The 23,670-nt window shown below is 37.0% G+C and overlaps 1 protein-coding gene across 3 annotated transcripts in view; it reads left to right on the top strand.

Annotated features, from left to right (window-relative positions):
- raver2 (ribonucleoprotein, PTB-binding 2) overlaps positions 1-23,670 on the top strand; it is a 164,833-nt gene that overhangs the window by 135,740 nt on the left and 5,423 nt on the right. Inside the window, exons 11-16 of one of the 3 annotated variants that reach the window (XR_009816870.2) lie at positions 1,824-1,932; positions 2,014-2,195; positions 2,335-2,439; positions 12,256-12,354; positions 14,760-14,978; positions 22,157-22,746. Coding sequence is in view for 2 of the 3 variants with exons in the window: in XM_061975737.2 (XP_061831721.2) it covers positions 1,824-1,932; positions 2,014-2,195; positions 2,335-2,439; positions 12,256-12,354; positions 14,760-14,978; positions 22,157-22,297 (855 nt within the window). In the remaining variant the exon portion in view is untranslated. Of the gene's footprint in view, positions 1-1,823; positions 1,933-2,013; positions 2,196-2,334; positions 2,440-12,255; positions 12,355-14,759; positions 14,979-22,156; positions 22,838-23,670 lie in introns of those variants that run through there. The other 2 variants (XM_061975737.2, XM_061975738.2) reach the window with 2 other exon arrangements.

Genomic DNA, 23,670 nt, shown 5'->3' with positions numbered 1-23,670 from the left:
CGGCTGCCTAATTTTGTTTTACACATGTGCTGCTTGCCAGTCAGAAGATAAAAGGAAAGAAACAATTTTCAAATTGCTTCTTATTTGTACACGAGGCAGTTGCTTTCAATGGGTGTTTCGTTCGAAGGAAATATTTGAAAGGGGGTTTCGTAAATCGAGGTTCCACTGTATAATTAATTATAGCTATAGTAATTATATTGTATTAAACTGCTTTCTGGATTCATTATCTCACTTGCAGTGAAGTGGTCTGCACCAAATTAAAAAAAATCCCGTAAAGTACATGAATTTGTACATTTTACAATCTGTTTCTATTTCCACTGTTTGTCATTATTTTTTCGTAGTACTATCAACAAACTTAGTCTCTGTTTAGTAATTACCTCTGTCAGGAGGTTATTTAGTTCGCTATTTAGTTAGTCTGTTATTCACTTAGTTTGATATTTAGTTAGTTAGTTTGTTAATTATTCGGTTAGGTTGTTATTCAGTTAGTCCGTTAGGTAGTTAGTTTGTTTGATAGTTCATTAGTTTTTTTGTGCGTTAGTTTATTTAGTTTGTTATTTAGTTAGTTAATTAGTTGGTTTGTTAATTTGTTTATTTAGTTTGTTCATTATTTAGTTAGTTGGTTAATTTTTTAGTTAGTCAATTAGTTCATTGGTTAGTTTGTTAGTTGATTAGTTTGCTTTTTGTTTAAGTTTTTGTGCGCGCGCGTATGTTAGCGGCCCCAGAGAGACAAAGACAGTGGCTGACGAACAAAAGTGTGTACTCCGTTTCTTTAATAACTGCTATAGATATGAATAATGGGCAAATTTTCAGAAATGTCCAAAATGGGATAAGGAATTACATTTTGGGGCTGATGTGTGACCCGTAACAACAACTCACGATTGAATTCAGACACTTGGGTTGACGATTTGAATATCCATCCATCTATCCATTTTCTACCGCTTGTCCCTTTCGGGGTCGCAGGGGGTGCTGGAGCCTATCTCAGCTGCATTCGGGCGGAAGGCATGGTCGATTTGAATATATTATTTGGAATTGTAACAATTATAACAAATCCTTTTCAACACATGTTGCAGGTTACAAAAGCTCCTCTAGTCCTGTTTTTATCATTCCACAGAATCAAGTCTTTGTAGTTGTTGTTTTTTTTTAATGAAGTACAACTGAAATAACAGCATGGGGACAGTGTGACGTGTTGTGCCAAAAAGTGCTGTATCGTGCAATGAAGGTAAAAGTGATGTTAAATGTTGAATGAAGGGGCTTAATAAACATTTATGTGTATTTCTATAACTACATTTATTCTTTGTTTTGTGTTAATAATTTTGGGTGTCTTCATTGGATTAATTGTATTTATGGAATTTTCTATGGGAAAAAATTGCTTCCGTTGATGTTCTTGTCTGACCTTTCGGTACAGATTACAAACAAAAAACGAGGTGCGACTGTACTAGAATTTCTAAATTCCCCTGCACGTCGTTTTGTCTACCGCCTGTGCCCGCCTACATCCTCAAATGAAAAGCTGCTAATGTCCTCATTCGGCGTGTGGAGACAATCATAGCACTCAAGTTGTTAGGGGAACAGTCCAATCCCAGGGCTGTCTCCGGTAAAGTTCTTTTTTGTTAATGAAGAGCATAGTGTGATTAGATTGTAATTAAGAGAGCACAATCCTCTCAGGTTCACAAAGCCTCCTGAGACTCTAAAAAGTTATTGTCAATCAAAGTTAACATCAGTGGAATTAAAACCACCAGATAAGTACAGTACAGTACTGATAAATACTAAGTCTTTTTTCACCTGCTGCACCAACTAGTGATTAATATAGTGTTACGTCTTCTCAGGTAAGCAATGGTCAGAGTTCTCTGCTGGGAGATCCCCCGAAAGATGTCAGACTTCCTTCCAATCCGTACCTTAATCTCGCCAGTGTAATGCCAGGGATGGTTCTGCAAGGTACACACACACAAATAATGGCATTTTTGCATTTTTTTGTGGCATAATGTTGCCCTGATTGTGCTTACTACATCATACCAGGGTCTCTGGGCAGCAAACCCCAGGGAGGGCAGCCTGTCTTGGCCATGTACGGCAACACATCAGCACCCGTTGTCTCCCAGGGCAGCGGCTCCTTCTCCCACAATGCCGCCGCTCCCGCCGCAACCCCGTACAGTGCCGACGCTTCCGCTGACTACAGCCAGTACAACCAGGCGTACACACAGGTACTAAAATATGAACAAACCACAGACTGTTCATCCACACCAATGAATCCTAATTTAAATAACTGTTGTTTTGAAAAACAAGCTCCTGTCCGGCCTCTCGCCTTAGTGATTATATATATGTGTGTGTGTGTGTGTGTAGGAAGCCATGCAGCAGTGGTACCAGCACTACCAAACAGCACAAGGCTACAGCTCTGCTACACCGCAGGAAAACACAGCCACGGATTACAACAAGGACCACACACAGGTAACCCACACACTCATTTGCAACTGTGTTGTACTTTGATGCATTTGATGACACCTTCTAAAATCACTGGATTGTAGCAACTCCACGTAAATATGACTGCACTGCGCACTCTGAGGTGTACTGAGGGGGTCTTGTGCGAGGTGATGTCATGCGTGTGAGAATTTCATGATTGTATTTGTTGGGTTCTGAATTGTGTTTAGCTTAGGGCCAAGGCCTTCAACAGGGGTCCATGACACCCGTGGTATCGGCAGATGTATGATTAGAGATGTCCGATAATGGCTTTTTTGCCGATATCCGATATTCCGATATTGTCCAACTTTTAATTACCGATTCCGATATCAACCGATACCGATATATACAGTTGTGGAATTAACACATTTTTATGCCTAATTTTGTTGTGATGCCCCGCTGGATGCATTAAACAATGTAACAAGGTTTTCCAAAATAAATCAACTCAAGTTATGGGAAAAAAATGCCAACATGGCACTGCCATATTTATTATTGAAGTCACAAAGTGCAATCTTTTTTTTAACATGCCTCAAAACAGCAGCTGGGAATTTGGGACATGCTCTTCCTGAGAGAGCATGAGGAGGTTGAGGTGGATGGGGTTGGAGGGGGCAGGGTTGAGGTGGGGGGTAGGGGGTAGTGGGGGGTGTATATTGTAGCGTCCAGGAAGAGTTAGTGCTGCAAGGGGTTCTGGGTATTTGTTCTGTTGTGTTTATGTTGTGTTACGGTGCGGATGTTCTCCCGAAATGTTTGTCATTCTTGCTTGGTGTGGGATCACAGTGTGGCGCATATTTGTAACAGTGTTAAAGTTGTTTATACGGCCACCCTCAGAGTGACCTGTATGGCTGTTGATCAAGAGTGCTTGCATTCACTTGTGTGTGTGAAAAGCCGTAGATATTATGTGACTGGGCCGGCACGCAAAGGCAGTGCCTTTAAGGTTTATTGGCGCTTTGTACTTCTCCCTACGTCCGTGTACACAGCAACGTTTTAAAAAGTCATACATTTTACTTTTTGAAACCGATACCGCTGATTTCCGATATCACATTTTCAAGCATTTATCCGATATTATCGGACATCTCTAGTCATGATTGTTGATTTGACTTTCTTTTTCTTCTAATAGTTTAGAAGTTGCAGAGGCATGGCCATCCTACTCACTGTTCCTCACAGTTTTTAAATAAAAAACAAAAGTAATTATTTGAATTATTGTACAGTAATTATGTTAGCATTTAAGATAGCTAGCGATTAGCATGCCAATTGTCAACTAGCAATCAGTGCGCTAGTTGCTGGCTAGCTATTAGCAGCGCTATACTACCATACTTTTTGGGCCACAGAGCACACCGATATTTAAGCAGCACCCACCACATTTTAGAAGAAATAAATATTCTTACATAAACTGGCTGCACCGGACCATGAGCCACAGCTATTTACCGGTACATAGGGATGGGACTTGATAAGATTTTTTCGGTTCTGGTTCCACATCCGGTTCCTTAACGGTTCTCTTTGCGATTATTTGGAAGGGAAAAAAAAGAGAAACAAAAGGTGGATTAGCCTCATTTTTGTTGAGTTTACAGGTAACATGAAAACCTACAGTGAGGTCACTTACGTAGCATAGAAGAAAAACATGTTTGTTTGTTTTAAATAAATGTCATTCTGTAGTATTTAACCAAATAAATCGTGTGGAAATTACACAAGAATGTAACATTTGGTAACATGGGATTGTTAACTTATACAAATTGAGATATGTCAAGCTTTTATGGGTTATGATTTTGAAGATTGTGGTTTACAGTTTATGAAAACCTTGAATTGAAAATCTCAGAAAATGTAAGGTTTCAAAAACTGTAAGCCATGATCATCAAAATTATAATAAATACACGTTTGACATATCTTACTTTGCATGTAAAAAGTTAATATTACATATTAGTTTTATATTTGAAGTTAATTTGATGACATGAATTGACTTGGACACAATATTCTATTTTTTTTTAGTTTCACCTGTATAATATAATGTCTAAAAAAATCTGGGGGAGCGGGGGCATGCAACTTTCCTCTGACGACAATTGAACATTCACTTAACCAAAATTAGGAGTGTCTATTGTAGCAAATGCCACGGGTGCAAGCGTTTGACCACAAACGTAGTCACTGCTCGGTGACATTGGTCTAGCGCAGTGGTTCTTAACCTGGGTTCGATCGAACCCTAGGGGTTTCGGCGGAGGTCAAAACATACCCGACTCATCGTGTAAATACAAACTTCTCCCTATCGGCGTATTACGGATACGGCAACAGCTGACTGGTTTGCAGGTGTGTAATTTGTTGTGAGTTTATGCACTGTGTTGGTTTTGTTGTTTGAACAAGGTGATGCACCTTTCATTCATGCACGGTTCATTTTGTGCACCAGTAAAAAAACATGGAAACACTTTAGTATGGGGAACATATTCACCAATAATTAGTTGCTTATTAACATACAAATTAGTAACATATTGGTTCTTAACTAGTCATTCTTAAGTACTTATTAATGCCTTTTTCAGCATGGCTTTATTATAACCCTAATCATTAGGGGTGTGGGGAAAAATCGATTCGAATTCGAATCGCGATTTTCACGTTGTGCAATTCAGAATCGATTCTCATTTTTTAAAAATCGATTTTTTTTATTTTTTATTATTTATTAATTTATTTTATTTTATTTTATTTTTTAAATTAATCAATCCAACAAAACAATACACAGCAATACCATAACAATGCAATCCAATTCCAAAACCAAACCCAGCAACACTCAGAACTGCAATAAACAGAGCAATTGAGAGGAGACACAAACACGACACAGAACAAACCAAAAGTAGTGAAACAAAAATGAATATTATCAACAACAGTATCATTAGTTACAATTTCAACATAGCAGTGATTAAAAATCCCTCATTGACATTATCATTAGACATTTATAAAAAAAGAACAATAGTGTCACAGTGGCTTACACTTGCATCGCATTTCATAAGCTTGACAACACACTGTGTCTAATATTTTCACAAAGATAAAATAAGTCATATTTTTGGTTCATTTAATAGTTAAAACAAATTTACATTATTGCAATCAGTTGATAAAACATTGTCCTTTACAATTATAAAAGCTTTTTACAAAAATCTACTACTCTGCTTGCATGTCAGCAGACTGGGGTAGATCCTGCTGAAATCATATGTATTGAATGAATAGAGAATCCTTTTGAATCTTGGCAAAAATCTTAGCCAAACGATTATCAAATGTAATAGGAAAATGAATTCATACTGACCAAACTGGCTTCATGGAAGGTCGACAATCTTCAGACAATACAAGGAAATTGTTTAATGTTATTTACTATGCTAGAAGTCTCCCTTATCCCACAGCACAGCAGTATGTACTGTTGATGCGGAGAAGGCATTCGACCGCATAAACTGCTCATTTATGTTTTGCACATTACGTGAATTTGGATTTGGAGATAATTTTATACAATGGATTAAGATGCTTTATACAAGGCCCATGGCATCAGTCAAAACCAAGAATCATATGTCAGAACCTTTTTCATTAAAAAGAGGAGTAAAACAGGGATGTCCTGCATCTGGATTATTATTTAATTTGGTTATTGAACCCTTTGCTGCAAAAATAAGAAGTGAAAATAATATTCATGGTATAAAAATTAGCTCTCAGTATAATAAGCTATCGATGTATAGTGACGACATAATTCTCTACCTGTCACATGTTAACTCTTCTCTTCACTATATCAATAATGTCATCACTGAATATGGCTGTATATCAGGGTATAAAGTCAATTGGGACAAATGTGAAATATTACCACTTAATAAACACTGCCAGAAATCACAAGTTCAGAACTCCAAAATTAAATGGAAAGAGGCAGAAATCATATATCGAGGACTATATATTACACCAAACCTTTATAGAAGCAGAGATCTTAAACTTTTAAAAAATAAGATAGAACCCAAAATGGAACGCTTGTCACGTCTCCAAATATCACTTTGGGGTCAGGTGAACATAGTAAAAATGAGTATACTGCCAGCAGTTAATTATATACTGAAAATGATGCCTGTCCTAATTAATAAAAGTTGGTTTAAGAAAATACATACAATGATATCACATTTTATATGGTGTGGAAAGAAGGCCAGGTGTTCATACTTAAGGTTGTCTTGTACACAAGATAAAGAAGGACTACAATTACCAAACTTCTTATATTATTATATCTCCTTCGGTTGTGAACAAGCAAGCCACTTATTTCATTCTTCTGCAGGTAAGGACTGGATCAACGTAGAAAAAAATATGTTAATGAATTTGGAAATGTGGGGAGTTTATATTATATTAAAAAAATACCTAATGAATTGAGGCAGAGCCCAATAGAAGCCACCTTTAACATTCTAAAACTGTACCAGAAAATACTAGGAATCAACCCAATCACATCTGTCAATCAACTGCTTTGGTACAATCCTAATATTATCATTAATAAAAATGTGGTAAAATGGACAACATGGAAAGACAGAGGTATTACTAAACCTCATCATATTATTAATAAAAACTCTTTTAAACCGTTTAATGATTTAGTTGATCAATATAATGTACTCAGAAATCTTTTTTTTAAATTTTATGTCTTTAAAACACGCTGTAAATAAATGCATATCCTCTGAAAGTATGTCTTTAAATAGCCATGAACTGGAAGATGCACTTTTTAATTAAGATACATTTAAGAAATTAATTAAACTATTTTATGGAATAATAAATGAACACCACACTAGAAATACAAATGATGCATGTGTTCAGAAATGGATGATGGACTTAAACATTTTAGATGAAAGAGACATATCATGGAATGATATTTGGGAAAAATGCCAATAAGCCCTTTAGAAGCATTAAAGATAAGCTGACTCAATTTAAGATATTGAATAGATTGTATTTTACATCTTCTCAGCTGTTTAAAATTGGTGTAGTAGATAGCAAGTTATGTATGAAGTGTCGGGCAGCTGAGGCAACTTTTGTTCATTTATTGTGGGAATGTCTGAGAATAAAAGAGTTATGGTTGAAAACAACAAAAAAAAGCAATCACATTCCTTAATAAAAATATCCCAATGACACTGCAAACTTGTATTCTTGGGGATCTCCATCAATTTAGTAACGTGTCATCAAAGAGTAAAAATGCATTTCTTTCAATATGCATAATAACAAAAAGGGTAATATTAAAAAAATGGATAGCTGTTGATAGTCCAACACATTATGACTGGTACACACAAGCTATGGAGATGATATCAGTAGAACAAACTGCATTTAGTTTAGATAATAATGAGTCATATATTGGAATATGGGATCCATTATTTGCTATTACTGCTATGTTGAAATTGTTACTAATATTGATACTGTTGTTGATAATATTCATTTTTGTCTCACTACTTTTGGATTGTTCCGTGTCATGTTTGCTCTCAATTGCTCTGTTTATTGCTGTTCTGAGTGTTGCTGGGTCGGGTTTGGTTTTGGAATTGGATTGCATTGTTATGGTATTGTTGTGTATTATTTTCATAAAAAAAAAAAAAAAAATGTTTTTGAATCGAGAATCGTGTTGAATTGAAAAAAAAAATCGATTTTGAATCGAATCGTGACCCCAAGAATCGATTTTGAATCGAATCGTGGGACACCCAAAGATTCACAGCCCTACTAATCATCTAACCCTGGCCCTAACCCTAACCAAATAACTCTAAATTAGGGATGTTCCGATCCGATATTTGTATCGGATCGGCCGCCGATATTTGCCAAAAAATGCGTATCGGCAAGGCATGGGAAAATGCCGATCCAGATCCAGTTTAAAAAAAACTCCGGTCCGTGTTTTCCAACGCACCGATTTAAATAATACATTCCACTTTTCTGCTGCTCCCTAATTTCCGTTCCGCATTTTCCAGCACACCTTCAACACATCCACAGGTCTGTGAATTCTCACGCAGTTGCTTTTAGCTGCTGGCATTACACGACAGGCTCTTCTCACTCTTTCCTGTGTCTGTCCTTCTCACAGACAGCAAGCGCGCCTTCTTATACACGTCACATACTGTCACGTCATACGTCACATACGTATAAGCCCTCCCCGAGCAGAGAGGTAGCAGCATGGCTAATGTTAGCTGTGATGCTAGCGCAGCCGTGTGACCAACGTTCTCTCTAAGGTGCTCGCCTGTGCGCATAGCAATTATATGCCACGCACAAAGTCAAATAAAAAATAAGCGCATAACAATTTTCGACACACGGACACGACAGAGAAAACAGTTTTCGTCATCATTGTTCAAATATTGTAACGTCTGTCGAGACACTTATCTCCGTTCGGTGCCACACGTCCACACCATCAAAATGCTGAGGCAAACATTTCCACATCAACACCGTATGAAAAAAATAGTGATTTTTTTAGTTGTGATTTCCTTCTCTGCATGAAAGTTTAAAAGTAGCATATATTAATGCAGTATGAAGAAGAATGTTTTAATGTAGACATGCAAGCCTTGAAAGAACATTTTGAAAATCAAGACTACATTTCCTGCAAATGGGTGCATTTCTACCCTATATTTTAACTTTAGATTTATTCTCATATCAAACTCTTTTGGCTATCTTTTTGACACTTACATCAGGCGCCCCCCTCCACACCCTGGATTATAAATAATGTAAATAATTCAATGTGATTATCTTGTGTGATGACTGTATTATGATGATAGTATATATCTGATAGTATATATCTGTATCATGAATCAATTTAAGTGGACCCCGACTTAAACAAGTTGAAAAACTTATTCGGGTGTTACCATTTAGTGGTCAATTGTATGGAATATGTACTTCACTGTGCAACCTACTAATAAAAGTCTCAATCAATCAATCAAAATACATAGAATCATCATACTGCTGTGATTATATGCATCAAGTGTTCATTCAAGGCTAAGGCAAAATATCGAGATATATATTGTGTATCGCAATATGGCCTTAAAATATCGCAATATTAAAAAAAGGCCATATCGCCCAGCCCTAGTTTCAATGATGCCATTTCTGTTTGTCATGTATAATTTTGTCTATTTTGTGTTTATCCTTGAATAAACAGGTCAGTTTCTTGTTACCAACCATTGTGTATCATTCAAACTCCCCTAATTCAGCTGGCTAGTTGTTATCAAGAGTACTAAAACCCTTTTCAACATGATTCTGACAACTAAGTAGGCTAAATAACTTTAAACTTTAATACATGCTCGGCTAGGCCAGTATCGGTATCGGTCAGTATCGGATCGGAAGTGCAAAAACAATATCGGTATCAGATCGGAACCTGGATCGGGACATCCCTACTCTAAATTAAGTCTTTGTTACTTATATGTTCCCCTACGGTCCAAATAACTTTAAATTAAGTCTTTGTTACTTAGAATATGTTCCCCATACTAAAGTGTTACCAAAAACATATAACTTTGTCTTGAATTCGAAAAAAACCCAACATTTTATTTTTCACTAAAGAAGGGTTCGGTGCGCATATGAAGCTGGTGGGGTTTGGTACCTCCAACAAGGTTAAGAACCACTGGTCTAGCGGCAGACATGAACTGCAGCAAGTACCGCCCGTCTTGGAGCCAGTCAGAACCTGTTTCTTGTCATGCTCATCTAAATGACTAGGCATTCATTTCCATTTTACAAATAATAGCGCTAACATGATAGGCGGTGTTGTATTAAGATGACGTGCTCGCATTACTGCGCATGTGCTTGTGTCACTGCGCATGTTGCGTAATGACGTCATCTTCGGAAGAACTGTTAAGAGAATGGCTTGACAAAATGGCAAGCAATTTAAAGGAATATACAGTATAGACTGGGAATCGTTTCTCAAGAGGTTTTCGATTCCCACCATTACCCGAACAAACTATTTTTTAAATGTTTATTCACATTCCTTAATTGTTTCCAAACGGCAGTAAAAACAGCTGATCAGAAACAACAGAAGTCATCGTCATGGACCCACAAGCTGTGGAAGATAAACCGATTAAATAACTCCACAGTGACATTTTGGTGAATTTACAAAACTGAAACAATACAAACAGAATGCCATTGTGAGTTAATAATAACACACTTATAAATGCGTAAGCATTAGCAAGCATATTTGCTCATGTTAATGATGCTAGCTTGATTACATTACAGTAGCACATACAAATATGCATTAAAACACTCCTACACACGTCACACATGGGACGCTTTAATAAGTATGAATTGTTTGGAGTGATGAATAAAGAATCCTTTCCACACTGCAAAAACTGAAATCTAAGTAAGTATAATATCTCAAATAAGGGTGATATTTGCTTATTTTCTGTCTGATAAGATAATTCATCTCACTAAGCAGATTTTATGTTAGAGTGTTTTACTTGTTTTAAGTGTTTTGGTACTAAATGATCTCAGTAAGATATTACAGCTTGTTGCTGAGATTTGATGACCTATATTGAGTAAAACATGCTTGAAACTAGAATATCAACTGTTGCAAAGCTGTGTCATCAACACTCACAAGTATAAAACTGCTTTTTCAAAGTAATCGTTTCTTATTTCAAGCATGAAAAAAAAATCATGACTTTGACATAATTGTGTCTCATATTAAAACAGATGACAGCCAAATGGACTTTGCTGTTTTATTTTCAATGAAACAATAGAAAATACGTACTCATATAGTAGTACAGTTGGCACAGTACAGTAAACAGTATTAAGTAAATAATAGTAAATATATATATTTATATATATATATATTTATATATATATATATATATATATATATATATATATATATATACTTATATATATATATATATATATACTTATATATTTATATATATATATACTTATATATTTATATATAAGTATATATATATATATATATTCCTTGCGCACTAATTGACTGAAAGAGCACGCACTTGGCGCGATGATGTCATGTTATCGATGGAAAAATGCCTTTTTAGACAATATGATTTGCCTGAGCAGATAGGAGACCACGAGAGTAACAAGCGGTTGCCTTGTTGCCTTTCTATTAAGAAAAATAAACTAGGTTTTAGTATAAGTTTGCTGGTTTCAAGAAATGTAATGCCGAGCGCATATCATTATGTCAAGATAATGGCACTAGCATTTACTTAATTTAAGAATATTTTTCAACATATTGAGCAAAAAGGTCTCTTTTTTTTTTTTTTCTACCAAGAAAAGTGCACTTGTTATTAGTAAGAATATACTTATTTTAAGGTATTTTGGGGTTCATTGAGGTTAGCTAATTTTACTTGTTTTGGAAAGTCTTGACAAGCCAAATGTTCTTGTTCTATTGGCAGATAATTTTCTTTAGGTCAAGTAAAATACACCTAAGTTTTTTTTTTGTCTTGTTTTTGAACACTGACTTTTTGCAGTGCAGCAGAAACTCTATAGACGAATAGTAGAGAAAAAGGGACATACATCCGGTTCAAGGCACAAAACAGGAAGTACATTTTCAAACCGCAGCACCTGCCATCACGTCTAAAAGATGGCGCCATAGCACAAACAAAACCACACCTTTTCAGTGTCTCTGTCAGTGTTGAAAACTATTGAATACAAAATATTATGGCCGTTGGCGAAGAAAAAAGTAGCCGCTTACAGTCCGGAAAATACGGTATCTTGATATTGAACAATACAAAGGTACCTTTAGTTTAATTTCAAACACAATTATATACAAGAGATAATTAGGGGTCCTAGCTCTACCGCTCCATCAGTTTGGGGGGTGCTTGCCCGAAAAACGTTGAAGACCCCGAGCTTAGAGGTTCCAATGTGTGAGCATCTCTTTTTGTGTTAAAGGTACCACCTGTTTCCACTTATGGCGATTACAGTTCCTACATGCAGACAGTCACTCAGTACTACTCCCAGTCTACAGCTGCTCAGGCCTTTGCCAACAAGGTACACACACACACACACACACACACACACACACACACACACACACACACACACACACACACATGTCAACCCTCCCAACAGGTGACTTCTGTTTCTGGTCATTTTGGAAAAAAAATGGATAGAATATAAAATGTACTGTTATGCAATATTACTCAACATGTACAAACCCCGTTTCCATATGAGTTGGGAAATTGTGTTAGATGTAAATATAAACGGAATACAATGATTTGCAAATCATTTTCAACCCATATTCAATTGAATGCACTACAAAGACAACATATTTGATGTTCAAACTCATAAACTTTATTTTTTTTTTGCAAATAATTAACTTAGAATTTCATGGCTGCAACACGTGCCAAAGTAGTTGGGAAAGGGCATGTTCACCACTGTGTTACATGGCCTTTCCTTTTAACAACACTCAGTAAACGTTTGGGAACTGAGGAGACACATTTTTTAAGCTTCTCAGGTGGAATTCTTTCCCATTCTTGCTTGATGTACAGCTTAAGTTGTTCAACAGTCCGGGGGTCTCCATTGTGGTATTTTAGACTTCCTAATGCGCCACACATTTTCAATGGGAGACAGGTCTGGACTACAGGCAGGCCAGTCTAGTACCCGCACTCTTTTACTATGAAGCCACGTTGATGTAACACGTGGCTTGGCATTGTCTTGCTAAAATAAGCAGGGGCGTCCATGGTAACGTTGCTTGGATGGCAACATATGTTGCTCCAAAACCTGTATGTACCTTTCAGCATTAATGGCGCCTTCACAGATGTGTAAGTTACCCATGTCTTGGGCACTAATACACCCCCATACCATCACAGATGCTGGCTTTTCAACTTTGCGCCTATAACAATCCGGATGGTTTTTCCTCTTTGGTCCGGAGGACACGACGTCCACAGTTTCCAAAAACAATTTGAAATGTGGACTCGTCAGACCACAGAACACTTTTCCACTTTGTATCAGTCCATCTTGGATGAGCTCAGGCCCAGCGAAGCCGACGGCGTTTTTGGGTGTTGTTGATAAACGGTTTTTGCCTTGCATAGGAGAGTTTTAACTTGCACTTACAGATGTAGCGACCAACTGTAGTTACTGACAGTGGGTTTCTGAAGTGTTCCTGAGCCCATGTGGTGATATCCTTTACACACTGATGTCGCTTGTTGATGCAGTACAGCCTGAGGGATCGAAGGTCACGGGCTTAGCTGCTTACGTGCAGTGATTTCTCCAGATTCTCTGAACCTTTTGATGATATTACGGACCGTAGATGGTCAAATCCCTAAATTCCTTGCAATAGCTGGTTGAGAAAGGTTGTTCTTAAACAATTTGCTCAGGCATTTGTTGACAAAGTGGTGACCCTCGCCTCGTCCTTGTTTGTGAATGACTGAGCATTTCATGGAATCTACTTTTAAACCCAATCATGGCACCCACATGTTCCAAATTTGCCTGTTCACCTGTGGGATGTTCCAAATACGGTAAGTGTTTGATGAGCATTCCTCAACTTTATCAGTATTTATTGCCACCTTTCCCAACTTCTTTGTCACGTGTTGCTGGCATCAAATTCTAAAGTTAATGATTATTTGCAAAAAAAAAAATGTTTATCAGTTTGAACATCAAATATGTTGTCTTTGTAGCATATTCAACTGAATATGGATTGAAAATGATTTGCAAATCATTGTATTCCGTTTATATTTACATCTAACACAATTTCCCAACTCATATGGAAACGAGGTTTGTACCTTTTAACTTATTAAACACAATATCTCCAATTGGGGACCTCGTATGATGCAGTGCATTCTTTTACCAACAGTTGTTAATTTAGCTTTAGTGTTACCGTTATTAAAAAAAACAACTTTACACTACACATATTATAAAATAATAACAAATATAATGGCCACGTGTGAGCATAAGTTGTTTTACATGCAATCCAAGAGTAAAATAGCTGTGTGTACTAATAATAAGTACTGCAGTGTTGGCAACAAAATTCACTTTTTATGGGCTTTAATATGGACGCATTTTTCTTTTATTGTTTTGCATTAGAGAAAAAAGGTCCCCGCTTGGTTTTTGCAGAATGACACGAGTCCTCTGTTTGCTGTTACAAAACAACTCAAGTCCTCACTAATAAAGTACAGAGTGACATTCACACTCCAGAATGCGTAAACAAGAAATACACTAAATAGACAACAAAAGAAAATAAAAATATTTGCCATCCAAACATTATTTAATCTGTAGTGTTATTGTTTTCCAACACCCCTTACCAATTTCTATACAATCACAACTATAAACTTGTTTTGGCCATTATTGTTATTAATGTTAAATGATGGTGTCAGTCAAGGCTAAGATGTATTGTGCGTGAAGACTACAACTCTATTAACCTTTCAGTTGATCATTTGAAGTGTTTTTCCAAACAGGAAGTCGATGTGTACAAGTCGCTCGGCGTCTCCCTGCATGCCGTCAACAATGGCGTGGCTCCTCCCCCGGCTGTATTACCCCCTGCTGCCATGCTGCCGGCCTACAGCACCCTGCCTCTAGTGCCCGGCTTCATCGGTGCACCGCACCCAGTGGCGGCCACGTCGAGTCCTGTCACGCACCCACACACTGCCCCAACAGACTGGAGTGCCTACTATTATGTGAGTATTTGGCGCCATTTTTGCGCTCTCTCATAAACACATTATACTAGGACTATCTGTGAATGTGGCTTTTCCTTACAACTCCAGGTAACAGTATGCTTCTTAAAGGGAAACTTTTTCAAATTCTGCCTATTGTTCACAATCATAACGAGACACGTTTTTTTTTTGCTTTCTAATTTGTAAAAATCGTCTCGTTCTTGGCGGCTGGCAATGCAGCTAATGGGAGCAATCTGTTCTGCTGCTGAAATGCTTTCAAAAACCACAAACAATACTTCATTTACATTCTGTAACCTGTATAATAATAAAACTGTAGCAATATTGTTATTGTAAGAGCAAACATTTAGGAACTCTTTTTTTCCAGCGTAGTAACACATCATGCTGTGGGCTGGTTAAGGAAAAGATAACCTGGCTTTTGAGTTTGTAATGCACAACACAATGCGATATGTAGGGCTGGGCGACATGGCCTTTTATTAATATCTCAATATTTTTAGGCCATGTCACGATACACGATATATATCCCGATATTTTGCCTTAGCCTTGAATGAACACTTGATGCATATAATCACAGCAGTATGATGATTCTATGTGTCTACATTAAAACATTCTTTTTCATACTGCATTAATATATGCAAATTTTAAACGTTCATGCAGAGAGGGAAATCACAACTAAGTCAATTGACCAAAACTGTATTTATTAAACAGTTATTAAGCAGTGGCACAAACATTCATGTCATTTCAAAACAGAAAGTGCAAGATTGTCAGAGACATTTTAAAACAAGCTATTAGTGCACTTTTGTGCATGATGTCACTAAGATGACACATCAAAACAACACTAAATTAAAGTGCACTTTCTGTACAGAACGCCACTACAATAGTTTAAAACAAATAAAGTGCACTTTTCTGCATGATGTCACACAAGATATTTCAATACTTATGTAACGAAATTTCGTTCTTATCTGTGCTGTAAAGTTAAAATTTGAATGACAATAAAAAGGAAGTCTAAGTCTCTAAGTCTAATAACTGTCAAATAAAAATGAGCTGTATAATAGGAAATCAAATAGCAGTGCTGCTACTTTTTGTAGCAACGCTTTTGCTGCATAATCGTTCAACATATTCCCGCTTGAAGCCAAACCACCGGAATTGATTCCCTGTTTTTCTTGGGAATCAATTCTTCCTTCATTTGTTACCAGATTGACACCTTCTTTCTCTCGTATTACCACTCGCACCACACCATTAGCATCACAGCTCATGTTACCCATGTAGCTATCTCTCTGCTCGGGGAGGGCGTGTGACGTTGCACGCGTGACGTATGTAAGAAGGTGCGCTTGTTTATGTCTCTGTGAGAAGGAGAGGCAAGAATGAGTGGGAAACGCACGCAGTGTAATGCCCGCAGCTAAAAGCAACTGTGTGAGAACATATACTCGAATATCACGATATAGTCATTTTCTGTATCGCACAGAGACAAACCCGCGATATATCGCCCAGCCCTAGCGATAGGACACCTACATGTACTGACTGAAAAACATGAACAAACATATTACAGTATCTGTAAAGTATTAGCCCACATTTCATGTTTTGTTTGTAGCTGCGTGTATCATGAGCAATATTAAAAGTGACTTACTCGATGGACAGTTGTGCATTTGTTCCAGCTGGCCGGGGAAGATATTTTCCGATTTATTTTCGCTAAGCACTCCATTTATCTCAAAATAGATTGGCTTTAAATTCAACATTAGTCTCAGTCTCTCGGTTCCGTCTGCATCATTTCACCCTCTCTTTGTGCTTGCTTCTATATTCTTACCTGTTCAGTGGCCTTGTGGTTAGAGTGTCCACCCTGCGATCGGTAGGTCGTGAGTTCAAACCGCGGCCGAGTCATCAATGGTTGGAATTGGGGGTTAAATCACCAAAATGATTCCCTGCCCGAAGGCAGCTGAGATAGGCTCCTGCATCCCCCCGCGACCCGAAAGGGACAAGCGGTAGAAAATGGATGGACGGATGTATTCCCGAGCGCGGCTACCGCTGCTGCTCACTGCTCCCCTCACCTTCCAGGGGGTGCAACAAGGGGATGGGTCAAACGCAGAGAGTAATTTCACCACACCTAGTGTGTGTGTGTGACTATCAGTGGAAACTCTTCGTATTCGTTCTCTGTTACCAAGTCTGCCATGATTTGTAGTAACACACATTTGTTGCACGAAGTCGGAAGTGTGCTGCTTTGGAAACAAAAATAAATGCGCTGAGGAAAGAAATTCCGGTGTTGCTTAAAAGGACTAAAATACGGTAAATATTGTACATAATGTTATGAACATGTCTGTGACTACATTATATACAGTATATACTTACAGCGGTGACTCCCATTAGCCGCAATTTGCAAGCATTTTTTTTAAATCATCTTTAAGATCCTTGAAAAAAAAAATCTGTGTTTTATGGGAACATAATGCAAAATTTATGTGCAAAAAGAAAAAGTGCAGTTTCCCTTTAACGCACCTCATACGTGCCTGGTCTGCCAGAGCATAACAAGATGTAGCAGGAGAGATCAGCAAGTGTTTATACCCTCTTTTATATCATCCTGAAAACCAGCATCCTCTGCAGTGGACATTGGTTTAAAGCGTTTCTTGTTTGTTTGTTTTTTTGCTAAATCTGTAACTGACAATAGAAATAAACCAAAAATAAATGTTAACTGCAGAGGATGCTGATACCCAAGATCATCTTTTTATTTTTAAAGCAACAAATGTAGCCACTTTTTCTTACTTTATTTATAAGACTCCCAACATTAAAGGGGTCATAATGATTTTTTTTTCTGTTTTTAAAATACATTATTTTGGTCTGCAGTACATACATACTATGTACCGTATTTTTCGGACTATAAGTCGCAGTTTTTTTCATAGTTTGGCCGGGGGTGCGACTTATACTCAGAAGCGACTTATGTGTGAAATTATTAACACATTACCGTAAAATATCAAATAATATTATTTAGCTCATTCACGTAAGAGACTAGACGTATAAGATTTCATTGGATTTAGCGATTAGGAGTGACATATTGTTTGGTAAACGTATAGCATGTTCTATATGTTATAGTTATTTGAATGACTCTTACCATAATATGTTACGTTAACATACCAGGCACGTTCTCAGTTGGTTATTTATGCCTCATATAACGTACACTTATTCAGCCTGTTGTTCACTATTCTTTATTTATTTTAAATTGCCTTTCAAATGTCTATTCTTGGTGTTGGATTTTATCAAATAAATTTCCCCCAAAAATGCGACTTATATATGTTTTTTTCCTTCTTTATTATGCATTTTTGGCCAGTGCGACTTATACTCCGGAAAATAAGGTAATTATTTTGCTGTAAAAACCTATCTTCAAGACACTTTTTGGCTGCTTCCTGAAACGGTTTGTTTTGAGAGGCGGAGTTGTTAGATGCAAATGAACCCCGTTTTACTACGCTCCCTCACGCTGACTGGACCCAGTCAGTATTTTTTGTAGTTGTTTTTTTTTGTTTTTGCTCGTACCGTATTGAATATGGACATTGGTTATCACCCTTCGCCATCTGTTTTGAGTGACTTTCAGCACAACACAACATACTAGATGATATAGCGAGAGCAGCGGATCACCGTGTTTTGTTGTCGGCTCAAGGGGGACAAGACACGGAAGAGAGGAAATAGGACGTATGAATTGGCTGTACAGTCAGCTACGCTACGAGCGACATCGCAAACTTAACGGATTATCTTACTAACTACTCCATTGCCAAACACAGTAATTTTATTTTTAATTTTTTTAGGCGTTGATACTATTGTCTTTCATTGAAAGGCTAAGCTGGCTACACAACAAATCGAGCTAACATTGCTAATGTATCATTCACACATTTCTATCGTACTGTTATCACTTACCGTTTCATTGTCTCCTCCATTGTCACAAATAGTATTCATCGTGTAAATGTTGTGGTAAATTAAAAAATGGCTGACTCACGCAAGGATGCTTGGGAAAATTTCTACAATATATGCGTCACACCTGGGAAAAACGTCACAATTGGCAAATTCCAAATGGCCCGTGGAGGAAGTCAAGATTGTTTTATAAATATCTCCGTAATGCCTCCACGGTTTGACTTCCAGGTTTTGTGACATAACGCTGAAATCAAGTAGTAGGTAGCAGTAGGTAAAAAAAAGTTGGTTTTACGTAATAGGGCCACTTTATCGCTCTTCTCAACTTGATCACTGACACACACAGCATGTGCGCTCAAAATTAATTGTGTCTATGTGTGTAAATGATTATTGCAATAATTGTATTTACCGTATTTTTCGGAGTACAAGTCGCTCCGGAGTATAAGTCGCACCGGCCGAAAATGCATAATAAAGAAGGAAAAAACATGTAAGTCGCACTAGAGTATAAGTCGCCTTTTTTGGGGAAATGTATTTGATAAAACCCAACACCAAGAATAGACATTTGAAAGGCAATTTAAAATAAATAAAGAATAGTGAACAACAGGCTGAATAAGTGTACGTTATATGAGGCATAAATAACCAACTGAGAACGTGCCTGGTATGTTAACGTAACATATTATGGTAAGAGTCATTCAAATAACTATAACATATAGAACATGCTATACGTTTACCAAACAATCTGTCACTCCTAATCTCTAACTCCCATGAAATCTTATACGTCTAGTCTCTTACGTGAATGAGCTAAATAATATTATTTGATATTATACGGTAATGTGTTAATAATTTCATACATAAGTCGCTCCTGAGTATAAGTCGCACCCCCGGCCAAACTGTGAAAAAAACTGCGATTTATAGTCCGAAAAATACGGTAATCTTAGACAATCCTAACCTATAATGTATCCTATTGTCTATTGCTTTTGATACACATATTTATTTAATGTTTTTTGCTCACTTTTTGTCTCCAACAACATTTACACTCTCATTGTCCATTACAATTACATGCACGTGTTTAAAAGCCAATTTTGAATTTTTTTTTATTTATTTATTTTTAGTCCTGTGGTAAACATTCAGTACATCATATTAAATACTCATGTCAGTGACATGAGTATTTTTTAAAGATGCAAACATTCTGTCTTTTAGCGAGCTGCTTTTGGATTATAGAGAACTATTACTTGGTGTCAGTGGGAGGAAACACCTTCACTGTCTTGTAGACAAAATGATGAAACAGACGACTAGGACAGGGACCTTGCATTGTGACAGTTGTTTGCTTCCAAAATGAACCAGTGGTAGAGTTTATTACACTTGCCGTGTTTTCATTGTAAATACAAAAAACAAGGATCAGATTGTATTTCAATTTCCCCACATGTAATATGAGGTTACACTTTAGGCTTATGCAGGAGGTGTACAATTTCAAGCTAGATACAGTTTAGCCTTTGCGGAGTTCTCTACCAAGAGGCCCTTTTTTCAACAAACAATAATAATGACATTCAAACTTCGGACCATAATTGTATTTATAGTCGTAATAATGGCACATCATAACTAAGGGTGTCCCAATATGATATTCCATCCATCCATTTTCTACCGCTTATCCCTTTTGGGGTCGCTGGAGCCTATCTCAGCTGCATTCGGGTGGAAGGCGGGGTACACCCTGGACAAGTCGCCACCTCATCACAGGGCCAACACAGATAGATAGACAACATTCACACTCACATTCACACACTAGGACCAATTTAGTGTTGCCAATCAACCTATCCCCAGGTGCATGTCTTTGGAGGTGGGAGGAAGCCGGAGTACCCGGAGGGAATTAATATCTCTTTATCAGCAAAAAAAACCCCCAAAACAAGTATTGTCTTGCATCTAAAATCTCTGATACAAGCAGTCCTGCAGCATGTTTACTTTTGCAATGTTCTAATAAGCACACAAGGTTGGTCGTGTCTTGTATTTTATTAGATTAAAAGAGCAAATATGATAAATTTAGTAGCTACTAGGAGATAGCAGCTACACAACAGCTAAGCACACATACTTAGTATGTGTCCTTAATTGAACAATACTGCAGTCTAAAACACCACATTTGTCAATATAAACAAGTATCAAATAATTATAATTGCATATTACTTACACATACAAAGTTTCCAAGGCAGAAGCATATGAGAAAGTTTCCAGTAACAAACGTGTCTACATCATTCAACTTATCGTGTTGTGCGCTTCACCTCTAGAATGATTGTGACCATTATATGTCTCCAAAAAAAAACAATTACCACTCCACTTCAATTAAAATGGGATCTGTTATGCAAAACCAACCTTTTTTTTTTGACCTATTGGTACCCGTTTTTGTGTATTTAGGATTTGCTTAAGTTCTGAAAATGTGAAATCAAACCATAGAGACATGGCGGGGATATTTATAAAATAATCTTGCCTTCCTCCAAACGAGCCGTGCAAAATTTTGACCAAAGAACCACCATTAGACGTTACGTAGACCGCAAGGAAGTGTTTTAAATGTAGGAAAAAAATTACCCTTTTAAAGACAGCATAAATCCATTCCAGACTGTTAATAATAAATCGAATAGTGATTTTCACACCTACCATTGTTCTCTGAGTCTTTTCACTTGATAAAACCTTTTCTAACATTCCACACTACAAAATAATGAAAGATTTGACATCAAATCAATATTGGTATCTGTCAATACTGCCAAGCTCCAATATCGGTCAATATCGGTATTGTATCAGAAGTGGAAAAAGGTTGCATCCCTGGTAATAAATAACTGCATTTGTCTTTCTGCAGTATTTAGTCGAGCAAATACTTGCACTCAGTAGTATCAGTCAGTAAGTATAATAGCTTCTATTGGGGTGGTCAATGACTGACCTGATGATGATGATGCTGTTCCTCACTAATCACATCTGTGTGATGTGTAATGTAAAAAACAGCTGACAGTTCACAGAAATGGACGGCGCCGATGATGAGAGACAGGAAGCCTCAAAAGCCTGAGCTCAGCAGAGATCTCCATTTGTTTGTACAGACCGCCTTTTGTGGCCTGGCTTTAAACCCTGTTGTTAGCCTAAAACACACACACACACAGAATGTTGCATTATCTCCCTCCCATCACTGTCACAGTGTATCTAGTTGACATCTAGCCTCCTATCACAGACTTAGGACATCAGCAATGTGATACAAAGCAGTAAAAAGAAAGCATTTGATTTGAAAACACTTTTAATGGCTCCCCCTTTGTCCTGTCCTTCAGAATCAAACACGGGGCCACAAGAGGGAGTACCCCCAGCGGGCCGTGCAGGAAGTGACGACCTCAGATGGCGGCTATGTTGGGCAGCATTCCCAAGGCCTTGGGGGCCAGTATGCTGACTATTACAAGAGAAAGAGGCTCTAGGATGGCTGCGACCTACAAGGGCTCCCTCTAGTGGCTGCCTCATGAAGCTTTGAGATGTGCTTTAGTATGAGAATGCTCAAATAAGAGCAATTTAGTTGTTTGGTCAAAGCACTTCTATTTAAAATCATTGTAATGGTGTCAAGCCTTAACACCTTTTTTTTAGTCAGATATTAAATTATGCTAGTATTATATATGTATGTATACGCTTCTAAAACTACACACTTTGTCTGTGTAAGACCACTTTATGTATTTTCCTGTTGTCCTCTTATATACATGGACAATCGCAATGTGTGCCTGTGTGTTAATAATGCGTGTGCCTATGCTGTATCTGTAGGAAGTGTCAGCCATTTTTATCCCAACTCTGGGAGGACATCAGGAAAGTGGACCAATAAGAGCCCTTATTTGTGTTGACGGCCGAAAGCTTCTCGCCATGAGTGACAGAGTAGACAGTAAGTACTTGTGTAAATACAACAATGTCCTAGAAAGCCACGTGTAACTTTACAGGAACTAATGTGTGTGTGTGTGTGTGTGTGTGTATATGTATATGTATATGTATATGTATATATATATATATATATATATATATATATATACACACACACACACACAGTGTATATATACCCTGTGTATATATACACACACACAGTGTGTATATATATATATATATTTATATTTATATATACACACACCCAGTGTATATATACACTGTATATATATATAAATACACACACACACACATATATATACACTGTGTGTGTATGTATATATATATACACACTGTATGTATATATATATATTATATACTGTGTGTGTGTGTGTATGTATGTATATATATATATATATATATATACACATACATACACTGTATATATGTATATATATGTATATATATATATATACACACATATACACAGTGTATATATACACTGTGTGTGTATATATATATATATATATATATATATATATATATATACACATACACAGGGTATATATACACTGTATGTATATATATACACACTGTATGTATATATATATATATACACACACACATATATATATATATGTATACACACACACACACACACACACATACATATACCGTACACACACACCCCAGCATCCCCTCTATTGGACTATTTTTTTCCCCGTGAAATTTGTAATTGAAAAAAGAAAAGATTAATGTCCACTTCAGAAGATGCTGGTTGTAATAAAAGCAGAAATAAATACAAACTTTCAATGTTTCACTTCAAATCCAGTTTGTTCATGTTTGTAAACTAATGCTATTGAAGTTTGTAGTCAAAGGTCAGAACACAATAGTCACAGCAGATCTTCAAAGTGATCAGTGAGTATGGAAGGAATACTTTGTTTGCTAG

The sequence above is a fragment of the Nerophis lumbriciformis genome, linkage group LG14 (assembly GCF_033978685.3).
Source record: "Nerophis lumbriciformis linkage group LG14, RoL_Nlum_v2.1, whole genome shotgun sequence".
NCBI classification, from domain to species: Eukaryota; Metazoa; Chordata; class Actinopteri; order Syngnathiformes; family Syngnathidae; genus Nerophis; species Nerophis lumbriciformis.
This window is presented reverse-complemented; position numbering and strand designations above follow the sequence as displayed.